Source organism: Myiozetetes cayanensis, unplaced genomic scaffold (assembly GCF_022539395.1).
Source record: "Myiozetetes cayanensis isolate MyiCay16 unplaced genomic scaffold, myiCay2020 scf43, whole genome shotgun sequence".
NCBI lineage: Eukaryota > Metazoa > Chordata > Aves > Passeriformes > Tyrannidae > Myiozetetes > Myiozetetes cayanensis.
The window spans coordinates 36,703-56,194 of record NW_026087665.1 but is presented as its reverse complement, the minus strand read 5'-3'; the positions used below and the strand labels follow the sequence as shown (position 1 = coordinate 56,194).

The following is a 19,492-nucleotide window of genomic DNA, read 5'->3' as shown; positions in this document are numbered from 1 at the left end:
CTGGTGAGAAGGCTGAACGGAATCCGAATCCAACTCTCTGATGTACAATCAAACAAGAAACATCCACTGCTGGGTTGTGTTTTCCATCAACACAAGGGGCAAAATCACCCAGACAGACCTTAAATCAGAGACTGATGTTTATAAAACTCCTGCCTAAACCTTCCTCCCTGTCTCAACTGAACAGAGTTTTGTTCTCCTTACAAACAGATCCTTTAGAAATGTATCAGAGTGATCAAATTATTATAACTTGTGATCTTACTCCTACTCCATTTGCTTGTAATTTAGGAACCAAGTGATTAGTAATGGAGCACATGCTATGAGAGAGGCTTCCTGGCCTTGCCTTCACTGGCTTGGAAAAGACAAAGCTCTGTTATCTGTCACTGGTAGAGCTTCCCAAAACTGCTTCCCAAAGGAATGGCAGGAGTAGCTGTGAGGGACACTAAAGCTCTCATGCTCATCAGCTTTGCTGAGCAACTCAATCCAGTTGCTAAATTGCTGCCCAGACCATTCACACTCAAGATCTCACATGGGCACAGAGAATGGATCTGAGCAATGATGTTCCCCATCTTCAGCAATTCCAATACAGACAAATCCTAACTGAAAACTGTCTCTGTCCTTACCAAGTTGTTGTTTCTATAATCTAAAGTTTAATTGGCAGAAAAGTATTACATAACACAGCAACAAGAAAATGTAGAGAAGGACCCTAAATCCATTCTATGTAAAAATAAGGCAAGTTTCTCAACATACCAAGTATTCAACAGCTGCCTGATTTTGGCAAAAAGCATGTACATTAAGAAGTAGAGTCTGATTTCAAAGTTTTCTTAAATTAATCAAAATAACTTATAACTATGTTCAAAGTTAAGAACTACTCTTCTACTTTTAGCATATTCCAATTATGGTTTGATTTGTGATGGCAGTGAAATGAGCTTTTCAAGTAGAATCCATTGTTCTGTTCTTCCCACCAGATAATTTGCTGCTAGGTGCTGCCTGCAACTTATCATCAATCAACAAAAATGTCAACAGAGTGGCAGGAATAAGGATGTTCTACAGAATCAGCACTTCTCCATTCCTGGTTTGTCCCAGAAGGCCATGACTGGATATTTGATTTGCTGCACAAGAACAGCACAAAGTCTTGCTTGATTTGGGGCTTCCATTTCTCAAAAACTGTCCCAAATCATCAAGGACTTAACACTCAAAGAGTAACTCCCCTTCTTCCTCCAGGCAGCTCTCAGAAACAAACCAATCCTGTAATTCACCAGCAAGCAGAGGTTATTCTTGCTGCAGATGAAAGATAAATGCACACTGTTAAAAACACTTCACCTGGCACTGTTAAAGCCAGACAGAGAGAAGAGCTTTTATCACAGTTATTTTGGTACATACAGGTGCTGGGTGCATCAGATATGACTTAAAATCTTCAAGTCATTTCAGATAATTAAATTAGGTATTTTAAGTGTGTCTTGACTTCTAATAGAAGTCTCCACAGGTACTGTGAGCAAATCAACTGCTATTGCTGACCAGGGGAATTCTGCTCAGGAATGACAGAGCTGAAAAGCCTGTTTATGTGTTACATTCACCATGCCCTGCAGTGGTAAATGCTAACTTGGATTTTAATCAAAAATACAGATGTTTCCATGCTATAAAGCAACTGGGCCCCACCAGACTCCAAAGAAAAAAGTCATTTTACAAGGTTGAAAGGAAGGAACTGTAACAACTATATTTTAGCCATTTTATCCAGAACATGGAAAGCTTTAATGCAAACATCTGAAGACATTCTGTGATAAACTTATTTGGATACAATACAAAGTGTACCACAAAATCCCTTCCCACCACTCAGTTGCTTAAAAAAATCATCTTTTTTAAACTTTTTATAGCCATCTTCAAGAGGTAGTACATAGAACACAAGACACAGAAACTACAAAACCACACCTGTAAAATCATAACAGAAACAATTTTCAGTGCTACATTTAAATTCACCAAATTTATGGCAAAAAAAAAAAAATTACTTGATTACTGAACCAAAATTGGAGTTCCCCTAAATCAACAACCTCAATTTTTAGTCTTGTTAAAAAATTAAGCAGGTCAAGGGAGGGGTAAAGATGAGACAAACCCAAGTTCTGTGTTAGAACCCTCAGTCTCCAAGCCATGTGTGCCCCTGTCCTTACCTCCAGCAGAAGGGGTAGCTGTGCTTAAAACTGGTGCTGTGGATCAGCCGGCCCTTCTCCTTCAGTACTTTAATGATGTTCTTATCTGCATCCTAAAAACAGAGCAGAGGATTTTTCCTTGGAACACAAATTTCACTCTTTCAGGGAGCTCCTAAAGGATTTGTCTCCAATACCCAAATTAATGAAAAAAAAACCAAAATCCTGTAAGTAATCCAGCATTCACACACATACACAAAAAATCCAAGGCACTTCTATACAATTTCTACATTTACTACAGAGGCACCCTAAACCCCTGAATTTCCAAAGTTATTTGCTCTCCAAATAGTGGTATATAGTCCCTTTTTACCCTTAACTCTGTTTCCATATACTCACAATTATGTACAAAAATCAAGTTTTCTGTAGCACTAATACAAGCCAGCACTCACATTATTTAATATCTTAAATCTTTTATTGACACTTTTGATTTTGTGGAAGTCACATAGTGCTTCTTACCTAATATTTAAACTTCCCTACACCACATTCCTCTAATGTGACTGAATTTCAAAAGTTGATAACATGTATTTATTTATAATAAATACCTCACTAACTAACCAGGATTTACATGCTAAGCTGGAAGTGAAAGGTGTATATTAATAATTTAAGACCATTTACTCAACAAACAAGCATCAATATGACATTAAAAAGGGCAGAAATATATATAGATTTATGATACAGCAAATATCCATAAGCTAAAGATTCAGCATCCTAAGAATATTTTCCAAGAGCCTCATGTTCAGATTTCTACCAGCAAGGAACCAAACATGGAGCCTCCAGTGTTCTATTTGCCTTAATACATAGCAGGAAGCAACAACAGCTGATTAAGTTCAAAGGCAACACAAAGTTTTTAAGGTTTTTTTCAAGCAAATTGTGTTTACAGGAACATGCTTTTGCTATCAAGCTGTAAACAGCAGGACTAAAACCAAATTATTTTCTTAGGACATGGAATTGAAGAGGCACTCCCCACGGGGGATTTGTAGCTGCAGCAATCTGGAGTTCACGTGGGTTCCTTTCACATGGGTTCTCTCGCATCTATTGGCAAGCAAATCCACAGTGCAACACATCCCACAGGAGGGGAAAAGGACTGGATCTCTCTCTTCTAACAGGTCATGGAACATTAACTGGCTGGTAGAAACTCAGTGACGATATATGTGAATTCAGAGCCACCCAGAGGTGAGGGGGGCACATGTGCCTGCAGACTGTGTACTTGACATTTCTGAAGGGAAAAAGGCAAGTGTGAGGCTCTTTCTGCACTGGATGCCAACAGGAGATATTCCTTTCCCCTCCCACCACAGACACACAACATTACACTTCTCAAATTCTTAATTTCTCAGCTACTGTAATAAACAACCCCAACCTTGCTGCAAACACATTGTAATTCATCCACATACCAGAAACACACGCACTGAAGACAAACAGAGAAAGAGAAGAACATTTCTACCGCACACAAAATTTCTCTTGAATAAAGTGGTGATTTATTTTCTCCAGGACCACTGACCTTGACGTACTGCCCAGCAAAGTCAGCCACTTCTGCTGTGAAGCAGCCGGATGCATCGACAGGGCACACGGGCACGGAATCCTTCTGAATGATGTTAAAATCCATGCAGACCCTGTAATCATCCTACAAGAGACAAAGCACCACGCTGCAGGAACGCAAGGCACTGGTTAAAATATCCACTCCCAAAACAAGAATTGAAATATTAAATAGAAAACGTGAGGACTGGGCAGGAACAGCAAAATACTCAGCCTTCACTAAGCCCAAGTGTGTGCAAGGAAAAGACTCAGTTTGTGGGACTGTAGTTTTATTCACCAGAAAAACTGTGATTTATTCAGACTATAGGTTCTCTCACCTAGTAGAGGGGATATGTGCATGGTTTTTTAAGCACATAAATGCATACACACACACATGTATTTTATGTGTGTAAATACACACACACATGCAGTGAACAGCTTCAGGTTCCCACTGCATAGCAAAGGACCTGCCAACCACTACATCATCCTCTGTCCCAGCCAGAGCCTGGCTCTGTTCAGCTCACCAGCCTACACAGCATTTTTCAGAAGGCAGGTTGTTTTAATCATTCTAATTCTGGCCCTTCACGTCAGAAATCCCATTTTTCAGGTCGTCTTAAAGATCCAAAGCCTTTAAATCTGTATTTCTCAAACTCTGTTGGCCCATGGGCAAAGCTACTGACCAAAAACCACACATGGACATCGTTGGTTTTTTTTTCCTGGCCAGTTTCCATTTAAATTTTTAATTTCCTGTACCAGTAAAAAGTAAAAAAGAAAAGAGGGTCACTTCAGACTTTCCTGAACATCATTAACAATAATGGTATCGTAGAAAAGATTTAAACAAAATTAGTAGTGGGACAGAAGGGTTCAGATTTTAACTTGAAGTCTGAAGTCACAGTAAATGCACATTTTTTCCACAATTATCACCCAGATGATCTAATATCTCACCCTAAGGCAAGAGAACGTTATTTGGAGTGGGAGGAGAAGGGAACAATTGCAGACCAACACATTCCCCAAATCACTTCATTTTCCTCAAATAAGAAGGCCCTGCCTAAGCTGCATCCAGGCTTCTTGGAACCTCAGAGGTTCCTCTATCACTGCTCTGACAAAATGAAGGAAACCACAGACTCCAGGGTCAAAACCTGAAGGTCTGTGCAGTGTCAAACAGAAGCTGCAGTGGCAGTAGCTGCAGCGTTCCCTCCTCTGTGCTGACAGCTCATTTACCTTGCACTAAACACAGCAGCTATTCCCCAGGAGCTGCACTCTAAAGCAACCTGTGCACCTCTGTCAAAGAGAAACCACACCAGCAGCAAGTGTGTAAATAAGGATTCAATAGGCCAGTGTTCCTCAGCTACCTCATGAGTGCCAGGGTAGGGTTTCCAGATCCTTTCAGTGGCCCTTATCCTGTATCTCCAACCCTTCCCACCAGTCCCTGTGGCCAGCAGCTCCCTCAAGCCACATCTGGCAGATGCAGATGAAACTCACACCCAGAGATGGGGGAGTTGGTCAATTTATGCGCCCAGCCATTACAGACAGAAACAGCCAAGCACTTCAGCTGCAGTGCCCCTTTACACCAGAGCACAGCCTCTCCCCACCCCTCCAGCAGCTTTATTCAGCCATCCCCATAATTCAGCCTCCACCTGATCACCCAGCCCCTTCAGCCAAGAGAGCTGAGCTAAGCCCTTCCATCAGCTGTCACTGCTGAGGCGCTGCGAGCAGGGCTTCAAACAGAGGCAAGAGGACAGAGCACACGTCAGCCCTGCCCTGGCAGGGAGTTGTTAGAGGCTCTGAACAAGCAGCCAGCACAGCCCACAAAGCCTGGCACGCTCACAACCCTGCCCAGGCACCGTAACAAAGCTGCCACCTCGCAGGACCCCATCAAGAGGTGCCTCAGCTCCATCTGCATCGCTGACGCACCCGATGAGAGAGAAAGAAAGGGCTTTGCTATTCTGGCTGTCTACAGTTAGTTCCTTTCTTTTGAAGAGCTTGAATGGAAAAGCTCTCCCAGACTGACCTGCCACTTGATTTAATGTAGATTTGCTTCAGTAACCACAATGCATACAGAAGTCCACAAATGCTGAACTCAAATAAAAGCTAAAACAAATATCAACTCTTTCCAGGATAGAAGCCAGTGTTCACTTTTGTACCCCTGCCACGATTAAATCTCTCAAAAGATTACATATAAAAGTTGTATTACACAAAAAGAATGAAGTAGAAGCTATTAAAAAGTAGAAGCTCATTGATGAGAAATCAAAAGCTTTTCCATCTGAAATTTTAACAAAACAACAAAAACATGAAGTCAAAGGTTCACCTTCAGCACCTCTTACCAAAAAACAAGCACACTTTTGCAGTGTACCGAAAGTGCATCAGGAACAGATCTTTGAAAATTGTGTGACTCAGACTGAACAGGCACCAGAAGTACGGCAAATTAAAAATCTGTATGCGAATTAAAACGTTACTAAAGCTTTTTAAGTTGACTGCAGGTACATCTACATATGATGAAATGCCTGAGCAGCTGAATTTTACTGTCATGTTAATCTGGAGGTACAATGAGTTTTAATATACGTTTGTCTTGCTCTGTGAGCTTTAATTTTGATGCCTTTTGAACTGAAATAATGGAGTGCTCTGATATTGGGTGGCAGCTTGTATTTGGCAAATGCATCACACAAGGCAATGAAACTACATATCCTGGAACTAAATGAAGGTGAATTTTTACTCTCTATTTTGTTGGAGAAGGATACATTTTTAAGCTATCAGCAATACAGAACATGAGTCAGTAAGTAGGATTAAAGAAAAAAAAAAAAAACCACAACTTACTTTCCATCTCCATTTATCAAAAGGACTTATTTATAGTGATGATGGGAAGGAATAGAGACAAGCTATGAGGCTTCCTGTGAAGGACTGTGCTCTATTTCTTCTCCTCTGACCCCTTCCTCCTGCTCCACTTACCCCTTTCCTGTTCACCTTCAACAACACAGCACAGGAAGGTGCAGAGAAGCCAATTAATTAGGAAGACAGTTGTGTCTGCCATCATGAACCGTGTCTCTTTCATCTGAGCTTGTCTCAAGGCCAACATATAATGCCAGCTCTGTAACACTCTACTCTACCCAGAGCCTACAGTGAATTATTGCACCTAAACCAGGACCCTCTGTGAGCCTTCCTGAACAGAAATCCACTGTGGGCTCTCAACACTGAACTATGTGCACCCCAAAAGAAAAAGGCAGCAGCACTGAGTGCAACACATATGTGCAGTTTCCTTCTAAAGGCAGCACAGCCACTTGACTCAGGCCCTTGTTTCAAGCATTACCAAATCAAACCTCTCCTTAAGTGAGTTCTGTTTGTGATGTCTGTGCGCTTTTTCCTCACACAAATGTTTTATGTGCTTTTTTTACTTTGCAGAGCATTTAACTGGTACTCTCATTTTAATGAAAAGGTTTTAAAAGTAATTGCTGAGTTCCAAGGAGAGAGAGAAAAGGTATTTTTTCCCTCTGAGTTTACAAGTCTCAGTGGGTTTATAACATAACCAAATAAAAGAGGGCAGATAATCCCTGCTCTGACTGGACAGTCATCCTTTCCAGCAACTTCACTGTGTTGTCCAAACACACAAACCACCAACACAGTAGCCAAGGGAAAGGTTCTGACAGAGCTCTTGCTCTGCTGGCAGCTTCTTCCCTTCCTTCACCTCCTACAGCAAGAACTCCTGACTCAAAACCAAGTGTGCTCCCTCACCCCCTGGCAAATCCAGGGTTTGGCTATAGGGAGGAGTCTGAGGAGCAGTGGGACAGGCTTTACACTCCCTAAGACACTTCCCCAGTTACCATTAATTTCTTTATAACTGCTAACACAGCCCAGTCTAATTCTCTTTATTCACAGCTAAATTAAGCTGGCACATCTTTTCATATCAGTGTTCATCCTGACAAGGGAAACACCACCACAATGGATGTACCCTTCAGAAAAATGCAGGGGAAAAAAGGCCGGAAAAGGATGGGCTATTTCACATGAATACAAAGAGGTCTGTTCCTAATGCCAACAGCTTCTGGAAATTATGAGAGAGCTCGTGGTCCAGGGATTGCTAATTGTTAGGCACTGGCAGCTCTACTGCAAGTTTTTTGAGGGCATCTTTGGATAATGGCTGAAGACAGGACATGATACAAAAAGGACAATAAGCCTAAAGTAGTGCATTTAATTCATGTGTCTAAAAACTGCAATGATTACATCCATGAAAAATTATTCCTCTCAACCTTGAAAAGAACAGACTGAGGGAAAGGACAATCAAGGCAGAAAAAAAGAGAATGGAGTGCAACAAAATCCTTTCACGCCAAGGGATGAAGTCTCAGGACAAAAGCAATGAAAGCATTTTCTCATTCTCTAAAAGCCCAGAGAGTAATGACATTGAAAGGCTGAAGAGGGGCAGAGTGCTGAGCAAACTGCTGTTACCATCCCAAATTATCACTTAGCAAAGCCAGTTTGGACCATCAGTGCCACAGATCGGTCCTTCTGCACGCTCTAACTTTGGACTTTGAGAAAAGCTGAGATCAAGGACACTCAGGAGATACAACAGTGAGTTCACTTCACACCCCACAACAACCACCAAAACCAAGGGACACAAAAACCTGGCTGGAAGAGCTCGTTAGAGTACAATGGCACTCTCCCATTTGTAAGGAGCAAATGGGAAGGCTGTTTAACAGCAATCACCCTGACAGGCAGTCCCCAGGAGCTGGAAGGACAAGGTCTGAGTGTGGGACAAAAATCAACATTGCAGTTGTGCAGTTCATACTCACAGCACCAAAATAGGGAGCCTGATGTACAACACCTGTGCCTTCCTCCTCCTTCACATAACCATCCACCACCACGGTAAAGGCACCTTTCTCTTTGCACTGTAACACAAAAAGATGGTTTTCATATATGTATTTATATATCCACACACATACACACAGCAAAACAATTCTGAAGAACCTGGAAGAGCCCCAAGCCACACACAAAAGACTAAAGAGCTGCATTGAAAATAAGTGACAGAGTAAAATGTGACATTCCTGACATTTAATGATTTCCCACAGCCCAGACACCCAGGCTGTATCCTCCATCTGAACAGTGTCAAATGTGATTAAATCTAACACCTCTCTAGAACGTTTTAAAGTCAATTACTCTTCAAGCCACAGATCTTCACATACTTCTGTGCTTAACAGACTGCAGACAATTCACTCCTGAACGTGAGGATACAACCAAGAAAGGTGCAGGAGTCTCCTTGCATTTTTTGTATGTCCACTATACCTCTTAAATTTTAAAAAACCCCACAAGTTTGCTCTTATAGCCTACAGTCTTATAATTTGCTCTTTTACATTTTCCTTATTTCCTCCAAAAAATAAGAGGGTGGTAAATATCAAATAAAAATAAAAGAATACCCACAAAAAAATTGCCCAGAAAAGATCTGACAATTTTCAGTGTGCTCAGTACATAGCTAATGAAAAATAAAAAGTTATTTTCTATTCCTTAACACAAAAATAGTAAAAAAAAAAATATTACTGCAGTCACAGCTGAACCAAATATGTTACAAAATATTAGATTTGGCTTGTTCTGAAGAGAGATATTTTGAGATAAGACCTCCATTCCAAACAAAAAAATAAAAAATGATAAGATGCCCATCTGCTCCTTCCAAGTACAGCAGGACTCACAAAATGTGTCCATTCCAAACCTTTACATCCACAGGGCAATTTTTCAGATTCAGCTGTGTTTGACTTTTCACTGAGAGTATCAGACCCTGCTCCCTACAGAGGTTCTCTCCCCCTGACTCCTGCACACCCTTCACAACAGGTGGTGTCACAAGTGACCAAACCCCTCACACGAGTTACCAGCTGCTTGCCCAGCAGTGCTGGAAATCCACTTCTTCTCTTGGAATAATTTGATCCATTTCTAATCAGATCGTTAAGAAAAAATATGTAAATTCTCTACCCCCTCTCCTATTGCTACATATTCTACTATCTGTAATGCCATTAACCACACCAGACTTAAGGCAGTGTTTAAATGCTGTATCCATATAAATCTGATCTATCAGCAGGTTTTCCAGCAAAGGCTTTTAACTCTTCAATGAAAATATGACATGTTTATGATTTATTCACAGCCAAACTCATTTTTCCTGTGAAGACAAAACTTGTGGACTTAACAGGTTTACAAGAGCAGCTCAACAGATGAGAAGTTGAGAGAATACTGCCTATTTATTATTGTGTATTGAAAGTTTCTCTGCAATCTGAAAACAAACTTCTATTTATCACTGAATTCTTACTCTGGGTGTATTTAAAACTTAAAAGGAAAAAATACAGAAGAAAGCATTCTGTTTTTCAGCCTTTAACTAGGATTTAAAGTACTCCAGTACAACCTCGAGTTTGTTATTAGGACACAAGATTTTTTTATATAAACAAGGAATACTGAGAACGGGTTTTATTTTTGTCTTTGCATGCTGTAACAAACACCAAACTTGTTCATCTTACCTGAATAAAATATTCAAAGAGTGGTTTGTATTTCTTGCCTTTAAGAGCAATGCCAGGAAACCTGAGAAGGAAGATTTACATAAAAACAAATTAACAACTCGAAAATTGCCTTTTTTTTTTCCCTATTTACTTCTTCCCCATCCCTGGGAGAATTTGATTTCATAAGGTGAAGAAAAAGTATTCCCTCAATATTTGCTTCCCATTTCTATGCCTCTTTGGCAATTTGGACTTGGAGGAAAAAAAAAAACCAGTGTCTCTTAATGCATCTCTGCTAATAGTCATCAGGTACACTTCTATCTGATGGACTTTCAATCCAGCAATCAATGTAAATTAATAGATGAATTAAGCATTAATGACAAGTTCTTTCTGGCAAAGCTGGGCAAGAAGCCTCTGGATAAAACACAATATTCATAAGAATGAAGCCCTTTAGCCCAGCATATCCAACAGAACTGACCCAAAACATCGGAGGTGACGTGCACAGGTTGTGAAACAGAATATTGCAGCCTTTAAAGCTCAGATGCCTCGTTCCTTAGGCTAAAACTGAGCATCCAAACTCTCCACAGGCACCTCAGAGAACCATCACACACACACAGGGACAACTGAGGGACCAACTGAGCCAGATAAGCAATGTAAGACAGATACAGAGCCTGTAGATGTGGCTCCCTTCAGGCTTCTGACAGCAGCTGACAAAGACAGTGATTAGGGCTGGGATTCACAGCTCAGAACTCTCCTGAAAATGCTTAAATTGTCCAATTTTCAGGAAAAAAAGAATCTACCTAAAACATAACTTAATCTAACAGATGGGGTAACTGACTGTGTCACAGCTGTGCTCCTTCCCTACACTCTTCTTGATCTACAACTTCCCAAACAGTGGTCAAACCATAAAACACTTGACTACTTCAAAGGGGGGAGCTCTTCAAAGCTGTTTCACGGCACAGAAAGGACCTCCAGCAGTATTTAATGCCAAGTTAAAGAGCATGACTCCCCAGCCCAGCACACACGATATCCTCTAGGAAAAGGGGAGGTTTCTATTTTAAGCCCCAGCTCTGCAGATGGTTTATATATTTTATATTACAAACAGCCTTAGGAATGTTTGAGGTGCTTAATCGGGATCAGATGAGAGAAAAGCATCCCAGTGCTCAGCCACACAGGTGTGGGAATGCTCAGATACAGAATGAGAGGCACCAGAATGGGCTTGAAAAAAAAAAAAAAAAAAGACAGTTAAATTCTTATTTAACACAAAGTCAGTGAAAGCTAAAGGTTGTGGATCACATTCCTGATTTTCACTTTGTTTATTAAAGTCCTGGACTTCAAGCTGAAAACTTACACAGTGTTGCCTTCCTGTGACCCAAGTTATACTGATAAGACTCATTTAACAGCTCTACAGTAACTCTTCACTGTCAAGAGACCAAAAATCTCTGGTCTGGGTAGTCCAGAATTCAAATTTTCCAGAATCCAAAAAGAGAGACAACAGTGGAAAACAGTGTAAAGAAATTAAACGTTTAATACACAGAAGGGCTGAAATGCGATGCAAGGGGAGGAAAACGCTCATCAATCATTTCATAAATGCTAAATAAAACAAGCCACTCCCTGGCCAAAGCTGGGGTAAGACACCCAGAGCAATCCATCTGAGAAAGCAGTTGAAAGTATCCTGATGAAGATGGAACCCACTCAGTGGAACAGGGAAGGCAATTCCCACACTAAAGCCTGGGAGGAAAAGGGAGAGCAAAGTCAGGTCTGAGGGAGGGAGGGAAGTCTGAGAGCACTCAGGAAGCTCAGATGATTTCAAACACAACATTTGCAATCAGATCATTCCCTGACCTCAGCCTGGCACTTGGTGCAGTTGCATGAATTTCTCCCTCAGGGGTCTGACTGCTTGAGAATTTAGAAATGAGCTAAAGGAAGAAAAAAGGTTCAAAGCAGAAACGGCAAAGATCATTTCCCTGAATGTGTATACTCACAGATGTAAATCTTTCAAAGATCCATTCAACTACCAACTACCTCTTAATTGTCTCACAATTCACATTTGAGAGAATTAATTAATTACATAACAAAAAGGGGGGAAAAAAAATCAGCTTGAGAAGACTGTAGCACTAATACAGAAAGAAGAAAAATATTCTGCTCTGCAAGGAGAATAAAAATTGCCAGGAGCCTTTTGGATAGGCAGAGGTAAAAAAAGTGACATGTTTAAAAAAATAATCAAAGACTGGAGAGATACAGAAAAACAACTAACCAGGGACACAAGCAACAACATCTGAAGTGTGTATGATTGCCTTAGAGAGCAGGTTCTTCACAGCTCTGACAAAAACATCACACCAAAAATTATTCAGTGCTTTCCTTTTTTTTTTTTTTTTTTTTTTTTAACATCTAAAGGAAATGCATAAAAAGTATTTAAGACTAAAGAGTGGGTTTGGTAGAAGGTTGAGTCTTTAGATGCTCTGAAGAGGTTTCAAAAGCCTGGAAAAGAATACAATACCTTTATTTCATGATGGAATTGCAGTACTGATGGACCTAAAAATCAGGCAGACTCCTCTAACAACCTCATTCAACTTTAGGTGATTGAGTAGTTTTTAAAAAGTGAAGTGCTAAAGAACCCATAGTATGAATTTGTCAAGAATAAGTCACACCAAACCAAAATTTTAGGTAGATTAACCATCTTAGATAACAGGCAAGCAGATAAGATTTAAATCTGAGAACAGCTGAAATTGTTACAGAGTTAGTGAGAGACCAAGAGCATTCAATTGGGGGTGAGAGAAATCAATGTAGAATTATAAAATAATAATTATTCAACTATCACAATATAAGCCATCAGAGTAGGCATCTTAAACATTCCAGCTCTTTATTTCCCTCATTCTCTAGCTGAAGCAAGACATAACATCCTTTTTTAAATGTAAAGTTTTCAAATTGTTTAACAAAAAATAAGGAAAGATAGACATAAAAATAAAAATAGCTGATGCCAGTGAAGAAATGGTGTTATTTTCAAAATTTCCTAGTCTACAGTTGTTTTTTATTGTGGTTTTGTGTTGTGTGGGGTTTTGCTGGGTTTTGTTTGTTTGTTTGCCTACTGCATAGGACTGAATAAAGAGAGTAAATAAATATATGTTGTATTTTACCTCTTTAAAGGCTGATGTTTTATATAAAAGGTGTAAGAGAAGCCAATATATGTCCTCTGTCTAAGAGAGCTAAGGAAACTTTTACCCTATTTGTAGCTTCACACACAAAACTATCTGTTCCAGTAAATTTCAATCTCTTACAGATTTTTGCAAGAAACACCCATGCAGGGGAAATCCATCTTGTTGAAATGTTTAACTTTTGATCTAGGAAAACACTGAAAGTCAGCAAATGTAACAATTTATGGACTTGCCTGTCAAGTATCTCATATTCATTGTCAGATTTGTACAGTGCTATCAGCCTGGACTCCATCAAAACATAAATCTTCCCTGTGGCATTATCTAGAACATAAAACAAAACAAAGAGTTACACAAACCTCGATTTAATCCCCTCATTTGCACCATTATGAAACCTTTCAATATATGCAAGATGGTGTCAGTGTAGCTATAAAAGTCCTCAGAATAATCCTGCTGATCAACCATTACTTTCCAGGTGCTCCTTCCCCATTCAGTGACTTTAAGGAACACTTTCCAAAAGTTCAGTTTAAACAGAAGCCATGGGATGAAAACCAGTCCACAGATTTTCAGTGTTTTGCTGTTCCAGAGACAGAAATGCCCCATCTTGTCAACTATCACTGAGCCAAACATAAAAGCAATTGAAAAGTTCCATTATTTGTAACTGAAGCAGAGGGGAACAACTGGAAGATGGACAATTACTACATCAAATCAATATTATTAAGTGGACAGTGGGGGTAACAATTGCATTCCATGCTGCCCTTCTGAGATCTGCTCTTCCAATCAATAACATGATTGGATTTCTTCACAGAGGAAGTAAATGACAAAAAAAGAATTTAAATGTTATGCAGGAAACTCATTTTCTACTCAAAAAAAAAAAAACACCCTGATTTTTTAACTTCAATGACAAATTTTATTCAGACTGCTATCCTGCCAATTTATTCAGGGTCACTGTCCCACAGCAATGGCCACAGACATCCAAACCCAAGGACTCAGCATCTCAGGCAGGTGTTGGTGCTATTTCTGAAACTACTCAGCAATTCTTTGTAAGATGACCAAAGTTACATTAAAACCCTCGAAAACTGAAATATATTTAGTTTCTTTACAAAAAGAAAATCCAAACACATGGAGTTCACTGTAAAGGCCTTCACAACATCAGGTTTAACATCACCTTAGGCACACACTAGATCCACATGATTATGTTGGAACTGGAAACTCCTACCTAGTATTTTATTTAAATTTTTTAAAAAAGGGAGGTGTGTTTGTAGATGAAGGTATAATTAAAGACAACTGCATTTCAAGGATAAAATCTATTCCTTTTCAAAGTGAGAAGGAAGACACATCATAGCATACTCCACTGTCAGCTGGAAAAAAATGGAACTGCAAACCCTGGAAAACTCCTTGAAGCAGTAACAAGGAAAGCAACAGCCTATATTGCTTAGGCACCTTAAATGGTCCTTGCACACAATTCCTGAAGTGCTGGAGCTGTCCTGAAGGAGATCACCTCCCTGCACAACCTGTTAAACCAGGCACAACCAGATGGGCCATGAGTGAGCCTTAGTCAAATGTACTCGTATACTGAGAACCACAGAAAACACCTTGCCTTACATCTGTGCTAAAAACAGTCACCTTCAGCTAACACTTGCCTCTCACTTTTACATATTGCAGTTCTGGATTAACACAAAGGGCCAGGTTGCTGGGTAAGGTCCAGGGAGTAGTGGTCCAAGCAACCAGAGAAACACTGGCATCTTCTTCCAGTGGGAAGCTCACAGTCACTGAAGGATCCTGAACATCCTGAAAAACAAGATAAAGCCAAAGGGTAAAAAAGAGAGGGAGGCCACCCACTCACACCCATCCTGCAACTGGCCTCATTCATCACTGCAGTGGGAGAGGGTGAAGTGGCAGCATCAGAAAGCCAGAAGAGAGCACCAGTCAGAGTTCCTCTGTTTCACCAGTGCAGACTGTCAGGCCAACAAGGCTACAGGGTTAAAAACTCTGATTAGCAGTGAGATTTTGGGAATTCGCTGCAAAACACCCAAGAGAACCGAGTGCCAGTTCCCTCAGTTACCTCTTATAATCCTTTTTCAAAAGTTTAGAGTCAATCTCAAGTGTAAAGAAAATCAGTAGTTTCTTGGATACTGCTACACAAAGCCTTTTCCACGTGTTCCTCTACAGTCGGTGATTAGGAAGAACAGACATCACATAAGATGATTCACTGTTGTTAACAAGGGGGGGGGAAGTCTGAGGCACTCAAAAACAAGAGTATGTCAATATTTAAGAGTAAAAAATCTCAGGGAAGGAGACCTTTGTCAGCTACTTTATAAAACTTCACCTTCAAATGAGTCAAAACAATGCCCTGAAAACAAGTTTTTCTTTCAGCCGAGTACAACCCTATTCAGTCACTTCACATTTCACCTATTGTGAAAAGCTGATTGTTAAGAGCAAGCCTAATCCTTGCAAAGGTGAAGTTTGCACTGCCAAACAGAAGAAGGGGGCAGTGCACACAGGCCCTGCCCACACAGAGAGCTCCTGTTGCCTCAGCACGTCTCGTGCGAGGAGCTCTGGTTTCCATCCAGCATCATGGAACAGTTAATGGCATCATGGGACAGGCAGCTATTTATGTCTGAGCTAAGGGCTGCTCCAGAGGGAATTTTCTGTGAACATCTGGTGCAGTCAACAGTGAAACATAAATATTACATAACCCACGGACTGTGCTCAATACCAGGCAAAGATCGAGCTCTCAGCACAGCCCCATCTCCCCCCACTGTGCAGCAGCACTACAGGCCACTCACTTCATTTTCTGAACACTGGACTGATCAGGAAGGTGAAAACCATAAAAAATATAAATATAAACATATAAAAAATAACATCCAGGCCGCCAGGTAATGGCACTGTATAATGTTTTATCTGTTACAACTCTAAGACACCATTTCTTCAGTGAAATGTAACACAAGCTGCTGACACACTTTACTCAAATGTACATTAAACACCTAACTCTGCTTCTAAACACGTTTCTTGGGTCTTATTGCTGCTGATCTATGTTCAAATTCCCAGAGGATCAATAAGCAGAAGCTAAAGGCTGATTTCCACAGTGACAAAGCCAACAGCTGCCTTACACCCCAAAAAGACTGTGCTCAGCAAGAACAAACCCTGCCAGCTCACGGCCCTCAGCATTCCAGCCTGCAAATGCCACTTCTGACAGACAGGAAAGATAATTTTTGTGTGAAGTGGCAGAGCAGCACCCCCACCACACACTCTATTGGTTCTAGAGTAAGAAACAGCATCTAAATATTTCATTAAGACTCAAGAAAAGAGAAGAGCTTTGGCTCTACGGAAAAGGGGCACACATATACAAAAAAAATGGTCTTTCTTCTAACCAAACATCATTAATCTGAGCCCTATGAAATGTCAGTTAATAGGGACAAGCAAAATAATTACTTCATTTATCAGATAGTCACAAATACCAAGATATCTTTGCAAATCTCACTGTCATAAATCACAAACCCTTCATTCTTCAGTACAAATACCCCTCAGCAACACCGAAAGCTCCATTATCTGTGGGCTGCATTGTACTACAACTCTACTTAAACATTTGTTTTAAAACCACTATTTTTGGCCAGCACACTGGCCTTGTTTTTAGGCAAGATGTAAAAGAGACCAGATGTACAATCTGTGCTAGTTCTCTGCTGCAACAAAAGGAGTGAAAGATTTATGACAGAAGGATATGGAGGCCCGGGTCAGGACTGCAAAGGATGCAGAACCTTTATCTACAAACTAACATGAAATTTGGACAACTGGGACACAAGTTCTGCCTTCACATATGTGAACATGAGTAACTTCAAACAAGAAGCTGCACTTAGTTTATCTAGTCATTCACTTTTAAAGGAACATTTTATAAATCCCAGTAAACCATACATTATATTAGGTAAAACATTGCCTGGAATATCCTAGTCTAAGTTAATAATTCTTAGAAGAGCCATTATCCTACTGCTACACAGTCTTTGACATCACTTATTAATCCCCTCACAGAATATCTCAACTCCCTCCACTTTTCAGATCTGCACAGACAGGGAGGGCTGCAGCTCTCCTCTAAAAATTTAGCATAAAACCCAACACAGTGCAATACTCACCCTGAGAGCCCAGAGAGGGACTAATTTCCCAGGATAAAACAAAGTGTGTACTTTAAACATCTCCAAGTTGTAACCAAGAACAGGCAAAAAGGTTCAGATCAAGTGATCCAAACAAATCCAGCAAAACATGACAAAAACTAACCCATTTACCTCGATTTTTACTACCAATCTGGAGTGTAATGACACACTTAGGTGCTACCAAGCAGTGAGGATTAAAGCTTTTCAAATCCAAACTGAAGACAACAGAGAGATATGATTATTGCACACATGCACTGACTCACCTTGTAATTCTGATGGGACTCAAAGTTGGACAGTGGGGTGTTGCAGGCAGTTGAGAAAGGCATGACCTTAACACCTCTGTACACCAGTCCTTTGTCATACAGCTGCTTGAAAACCCACCTGGAGGGACACAAGGAACAAGGAATAAATAAACTGCAAAATGGGGTTGCTGCTCTTAGCTGGAGTTTCCTTATAGATGACAACTTCTTTAAACAATCAGTCATCAACCCAAGACAGTGTTTCAAAGTCAAAAGGAAAGAGATAATTGATTGCAACTGTATTTCTGGCACATTTTTAGCTTTAGCTGATTCTAGAAGCTTGGTATTCCATGCACTGGCTGCACATCACACAGTATTTAGGTGAAACAAAAGTCCATATTGCTGACTTATCTTTCTCAGATTCCTCCAACACAAAGATCACCTGAAATCTGAACTATTAACAAGGCTGAAATCAGTTATAATTCAGAGATTAGATGTGTAGTGATATTGTTGCTCACTTACCACATCATCTTAAGCATCTACTACAGCAAGCAGCGCTACAGAAGAGAGGCAGATAAAGGTCAAAGACACGTGCAACCCACCCTGAGTAAATCCTGACAATCAGAAGAGCATTTTTCACAAGGGGACACAGATAACCATGAAAAACAATGAACTTGGTTTTACAGTCCCACAATTTAATGTTCTCCTCTGGACTCAGTTCCTCTCCAAGATCACAGCCTCACATTAAGCTTTAACTCTGTTTAAGAAGTTACCTCTGCTAAGAAATCTTCAATTACAGGCTGTGGTTTATTTGGATCCTTATGTCTCCTTGAAATAACCAAGACAGCACTTAATATTATGGTATGACAAACTGAGGCAGTGCTCAAGAGGGACAGAAGCTGGAAGACAAACATACTTCACACAGCAACTCCTCAAATGTCCACGTGACAGACACAACTTTAATACTGCAGGGTTTACTGAAGGATCACCAACATTTATCAGCTTATCAGGTCTCACTGACTTGCACACTCAGTGGTACAGCCTGCAGGCTCTAAGGCAGGAGAGGGCAAGCCCTAAATAATTACACCAAACCCAACTCACAAACCAGAATTTCTGCAGAGTCTCATTTAGCACTCCACGTCCAAACTGTTAAAACTCTCCTGACTTTAAAAGCTCCTTTATTCCAACTACGTTTTCAAACCACTCTGATCCCTTTTCTGGGTCCCTCTGCAGATAAATAGCTCATTGCTAAGCAACCAACCCCATCCTGGCAAGCAGCAGTTTTTTCTGCAGGCTGTCATTTTGTGCTTGAGAATCTGGACCAGGATTGCAGTCGGTGTCTTGCCTCCCATGCTTGAAATTATAACCTCCAACATAAAACACAAGTGGACTATTGCACTGATTTTATCTGTAGCCTAAAATAAGAACATCAGAAGACATGCCCTGGCTTGCTGACATGGAAGTCATGCACTGTCTTAATCAGAATAATTGTTACTCTGCAGATTAGGCAGTTGAAGAAAATACAGCCTGTTCTGTGGAAGAGATGTGCAATCCACTCAGATTCATCCAGTGAAAGTCCAAAATTCTCTACAAGTGGTCACTTAACATCAGAAAAATTGCATAACCTCAAGTCTGAGACAGAAAAAGCCTCAGAGACCCTGTGCCACAGAGGAACCAAACCCAGAGGTCTCCCAGGGCTGTGCACTCCAAAGGTGCCTGACCACACACACACAGCTCCAAAGTCAGCCTGTTCAAGTAAAAAACATCACCCACCCAACTCTGTAACGC

At 40.5% G+C, this 19,492-nt stretch overlaps 1 protein-coding gene across 1 annotated transcript in view; it reads right to left on the bottom strand.

The window, feature by feature from the left end:
* IARS1 (isoleucyl-tRNA synthetase 1) overlaps window positions 1-19,492 on the bottom strand; it is an 88,398-nt gene that overhangs the window by 54,369 nt on the left and 14,537 nt on the right. Inside the window, exons 7-13 of the mRNA XM_050330678.1 lie at window positions 17,729-17,846; window positions 14,964-15,111; window positions 13,557-13,644; window positions 10,193-10,253; window positions 8,489-8,584; window positions 3,697-3,819; window positions 2,163-2,254 (exon numbers count right to left, since the gene is read on the bottom strand). Of these exons, the coding sequence (XP_050186635.1) occupies window positions 2,163-2,254; window positions 3,697-3,819; window positions 8,489-8,584; window positions 10,193-10,253; window positions 13,557-13,644; window positions 14,964-15,111; window positions 17,729-17,846 (726 nt within the window). The remainder of the gene's footprint in view (window positions 1-2,162; window positions 2,255-3,696; window positions 3,820-8,488; window positions 8,585-10,192; window positions 10,254-13,556; window positions 13,645-14,963; window positions 15,112-17,728; window positions 17,847-19,492) is intronic.